This window comes from Arachis ipaensis, chromosome B07 (genome assembly GCF_000816755.2).
Source record: "Arachis ipaensis cultivar K30076 chromosome B07, Araip1.1, whole genome shotgun sequence".
NCBI classification, from domain to species: domain Eukaryota; kingdom Viridiplantae; phylum Streptophyta; class Magnoliopsida; order Fabales; family Fabaceae; genus Arachis; species Arachis ipaensis.
The window spans coordinates 4,793,896-4,798,290 of record NC_029791.2 but is presented as its reverse complement, the minus strand read 5'-3'; the positions used below and the strand labels follow the sequence as shown (position 1 = coordinate 4,798,290).

General features: G+C 45.9%; 1 protein-coding gene across 1 annotated transcript in view; it reads left to right on the top strand.

Moving 5' to 3' along the window:
* LOC107608824 (vesicle-associated membrane protein 711) overlaps nucleotides 2,219-4,395 on the top strand; it is a gene marked incomplete in the record, with an annotated part of 3,462 nt that continues 1,285 nt past the window's right edge. The window contains 4 exon segments of the mRNA XM_016310562.2: nucleotides 2,219-2,555; nucleotides 3,181-3,371; nucleotides 3,790-3,953; nucleotides 4,133-4,395. Coding sequence (XP_016166048.1) covers nucleotides 2,339-2,555; nucleotides 3,181-3,371; nucleotides 3,790-3,953; nucleotides 4,133-4,220 — 660 coding nt within the window.

The following is a 4,395-nucleotide window of genomic DNA, read 5'->3' as shown; positions in this document are numbered from 1 at the left end:
CTGAACGCCACGGCAGCGCATTTTGGTTTTAGGCCGACTTACAGGAGGGTTTGGATGGCGAAGCAGAAGGCCGTTGGCCTCATCTACGGTGACTGGGATGAGTCATACAGCGAGATACCTAGGTGGGTGTTGGGTGTCCAGCTGACGATGCCTGGTACTGTTGCGGTCCTCAGGACGAGCCCGGTTCTAGTTGGAGCGACGCATCGGTTAGCATCAAAGTGCTACTGAACGCCACGGCAGCGCATTTTGGTTTTAGGCCGACTTACAGGAGGGTATGGATGGCGAAGCAGAAGGCCGTTGGCCTCATCTACGGTGACTGGGATGAGTCATACATCGAGATACCTAGGTGGGTGTTGGGTGTCCAGCTGACGATGCCTGGTACTGTTGCGGTCCTCAGGACGAGCCCGGTTCGAGTTGGAGGACAGGTGGACGAGTCTCAAGCTTATTTCCACAGACTTTTCTGGACTTTCCCTCCGTGCATCGAGGCATTCCGGCATTGCAAGCCGCTAGTCAGCATTGACGGCACACATCTATATGGTAAGTATGGGGGAACGTTGCTCATTGCGATTGCACAGGACGGGAACTCCAACATTCTACCTGTCGCATTCGCACTAGTAGAGGGTGAGAATGCGGAGTCCTGGACATTCTTTCTCTCACACCTTCGGCAGCACGTGACCCCGCAGCCCGGTCTGCTGGTTATATCGGACAGGCACAACGGCATCAAGTCTGCGCTTGAGGCCCCGGACGGAGGTTGGTTACCGCCATCTGCGTACCGTGCATTCTGCATACGACACGTAGCGGCTAATTTCGCCCTTACCTTCAAGGGCAAAGATGCTAGGAGGCTTCTCGTGAATGCAGCGTACGCTAAGACTGAGGTTGAGTTTGATTACTGGTTTGATATACTGCGGTCTGAAGACCCGGCGATGTGTGAGTGGGCGAACCGTATTGATTACTCCTTGTGGACGCAGCATCGCGATGAGGGGAGGAGATTCGGTCACATGACGACGAATATCTCCGAGTGTGTGAACTCAATCCTCAAGGGTGTAAGAAATCTTCCTGTAGCATCCCTGGTGAAGGCAACATATGGTAGGCTGGCCGAACTCTTTGTTCGCAAGGGGCGAGAGGCTGAGGCCCAGGTGGGCACCGGACAGCAGTTCAGTCAGCATTTGGTGAAGTGTATTGAGGCCAACTTGAAGACGGCCAGGTGCTTCACGGTGACGTTGTATGACCGTGATAACTCCGAGTTTACCGTAGCGGAGACCACTCCGACTGGTACTTTCTCATTGGGTACTTACCGAGTATCGCTTGCCTCCCGGACATGTGACTGTGGGTACTTTCAGGCGCTTCATTTCCCGTGTCAGCACGCACTTGCATGTTGTGCCTACGCACGTGTCAGCTGGAGCTCCTATGTTCATAGCGTCTATCAGATGACCTCGGTGTTCAATGTCTATCGGATGGGATTCACACCTCCAATCCCGGAGGGCTTCTGGCCACCTTACGATGGGCCCACCGTGATTCCGGACCCAAACAGAAGGCGTGCGAGAGAGGGGAGGCCTAGATCCACAAGGATACGGACAAATATGGATGAGGCAAATCCGAACAGGCAAATCCACAATAGAGTATTAACATACACGCAGATCTGTAAGTCATATTGAAAAAGAATAGGCCCAGTATAGTACCTCGACGCCAACGGCCAGCTGAAAGTCTCATATCCTGCAGGCCTAAACTGAGGAAACCGCCAAAAGATCCAAGACTGCAGTAGCTGAAGCGGGCCCGCTAACTTCACAACATGTCTGTTTGCCACTATGCACATGCACCGGTACAACCAGGCCAGTGCTGCCGAACCCCAGCTGTACGTACCCAGCTCCTCCAGCCTCGCTACATACGGAAGCCATCTAATGTGAATCCGGTTGCCAGACTTGTCCGCAAACAGTTGCGTGCCCAGCAACATCATGATGTACGCACAGACATATCGGCGAACAGTGTCATCATCTGCATCCTCAGGGCACTCACCAAAGGTCTCCTGAAACCAGCTGCAGTTCACTGCGTACTTCTGAACCTGACTGGGAGGAGGTATAACTCCTAGCAACTCCTGGAACCAGACCCAGGGTGGACGGCCGCCATCGATGTATATATGGAACTCTGACAGGCACCCACTCACGTAACGGCCATCGACTGGCAAACCCAGCTGGTATGCCACGTCCTGCTTGAAAAAGAAAGTGCATAGGGACAGGAGAGAAAGCCAGATAGATAGAAGAGAATTGAAAATTTGAAAGGCTTAAGCGTGTGACAGTTGACACCAATCTCAATTTTGAATCCCAATCTGAATCTGAGATAAATGGGGATACTCTATGCCTTGGTGGCACGTGGATCGGTGGTGCTGGCGGAGTTCTCCACCACCTCCACAAACGCCAGCGCCATCGCCAAACAGATTCTCGACAAGATCCCAGGCACCAACGACACCCACGTCTCTTACTCTCAGGATCGATACATCTTCCATCTCAAGCGCACCGATGGCCTCACCGTTCTCTGTATGGCCGACGACACCGCCGGAAGTTAGTATCTTTTTCTTCTTCGTCATAAACCCTAATTTTTGTTTTATGTTTTTTGTTGAGGTTGATGCTCTGTGGTTTCGATTCTTGACTTTGTTGTTTTTGTGATTGTGATCAAAGTTAGTGTCTTTTTCATTTGGGCATGCTGTTTTTGTGGCTTAAGCTTAAGCCTTTTTTTTTTTGTTTTGGTTTTGGGTGAGTTTGCTTCAATTTGATGTGATTCGAGCTCAAGGCTTTGATTTGTTATGTTTTTTTGGATGATTTTGCTCTAATTTAATGCCTTTTATTCTGAAGCTGAAAGCTTAACTTTTAAAGGTTGCTTTTTTTTACTATTTAAAATAAAATAAAATAAAAAGTTAAGGATTCTATGTGATCGGAGCTCAAGGTATAGATCGCTTAGCTTGATTTTTCCTTTTTATTTTATATGGAAAAAAAAAACACTGATGAATTTATGGTCTAATTTAAGTTTAAATCACTTGGCTTTGGTTGAGTGTGCAAAATTAAGGGATCAATTGCTTGGCTTAGTTCTTCTGAATTTGCTAAAATTTGGTTCTCTGGGATTTGAGTGGTTTTGCTTTGCCCAATTGAGTTTGCAAAATTTGTGTTTATGTTTTTACTTTTCTTGTAGGGAGACTTCCTTTTGCATTTCTTGAGGAAATTCATCAGAGGTTTGTGAGGACTTATGGACGTGCAGTTCATTCAGCTCAGGCTTATGGGATGAATGATGAGTTCTCAAGGGTTTTGAGCCAGCAAATGGAATATTACTCTAATGATCCTAATGCCGATAGGATCAATAGACTCAAAGGTGAAATGAGTCAGGTAATCATATCAATTTGAATAAATGGAGCTAGCTAGTTTTATTTATTTCTATTTGTATCCAAATGGAATCAGCCACATTGATGCAATTATTAGATTAGGCTTCTTACATTACACCCTTTGGTTGAGGTCCTTCCCCAGACCTGCGCTTGTGCACCAAGCTGCCTTTTTTTTTTGTATCCGAATACATTGATTTTTTTTATGTACCAATTACAAGTGTGATATTTGCTTTGAGGAGTATTTTATAGTGAATATTTGTTTAAATCACTTGCATTGCTATTTTCTCGGAGGGATAGATGTTCGCATGAGTCATGAACATCATTTCTTTTTGTTCCATATTACGCCTTGACTTGTATCTGTAATGTTTGGCGCTGTTGGTTGTCCTGAATTTCTTCTCTTTTTGATTTGGGTTTTGTTGTAGGTAAGAAATGTCATGATAGAAAATATTGACAAGGTTTTGGATAGAGGTGATCGACTGGAATTGCTGGTGGATAAAACTGCTAACATGCAAGGAAACACCTTTCGCTTCAGGAAGCAAGCTCGTCGATTCAGAAGCACAGTCTGGTGGAGAAATGTTAAGCTTACGTATGTTCTCTTTCTAAAAGTGATCCTATTACTCGTTAACAATAGAAATTTTTGTAGCAAACAACATACACGCCGATTTCATACACAACTCATAATACGATACATCGTTCTTCAAATATATAGTTAGGATGCTAACTTCATGGATCCTAAATTGCTGACAAAACGATGCCATGTTTCAGGGTTGCACTCATAGTAATCCTACTTGTGATAGTATATATTGTGTTGGCTTTTGTTTGCCACGGACCTGCGCTGCCATCTTGCATATAAGGGAAGGTTCCGATCGACAAGTGAATTTTGAGTGTGCTGCTTCCTTGGCGTCTTCAGCTTGCATATGTCAGTTTTCTTCTCAGCTTCCTTTGTTTATAGAGATTTCCCATTTGTTCAACTTTGGTTGAAGATTCTCTACTTGTGTGCTGGTGAATTCTTTGTGATAGATTGGAAG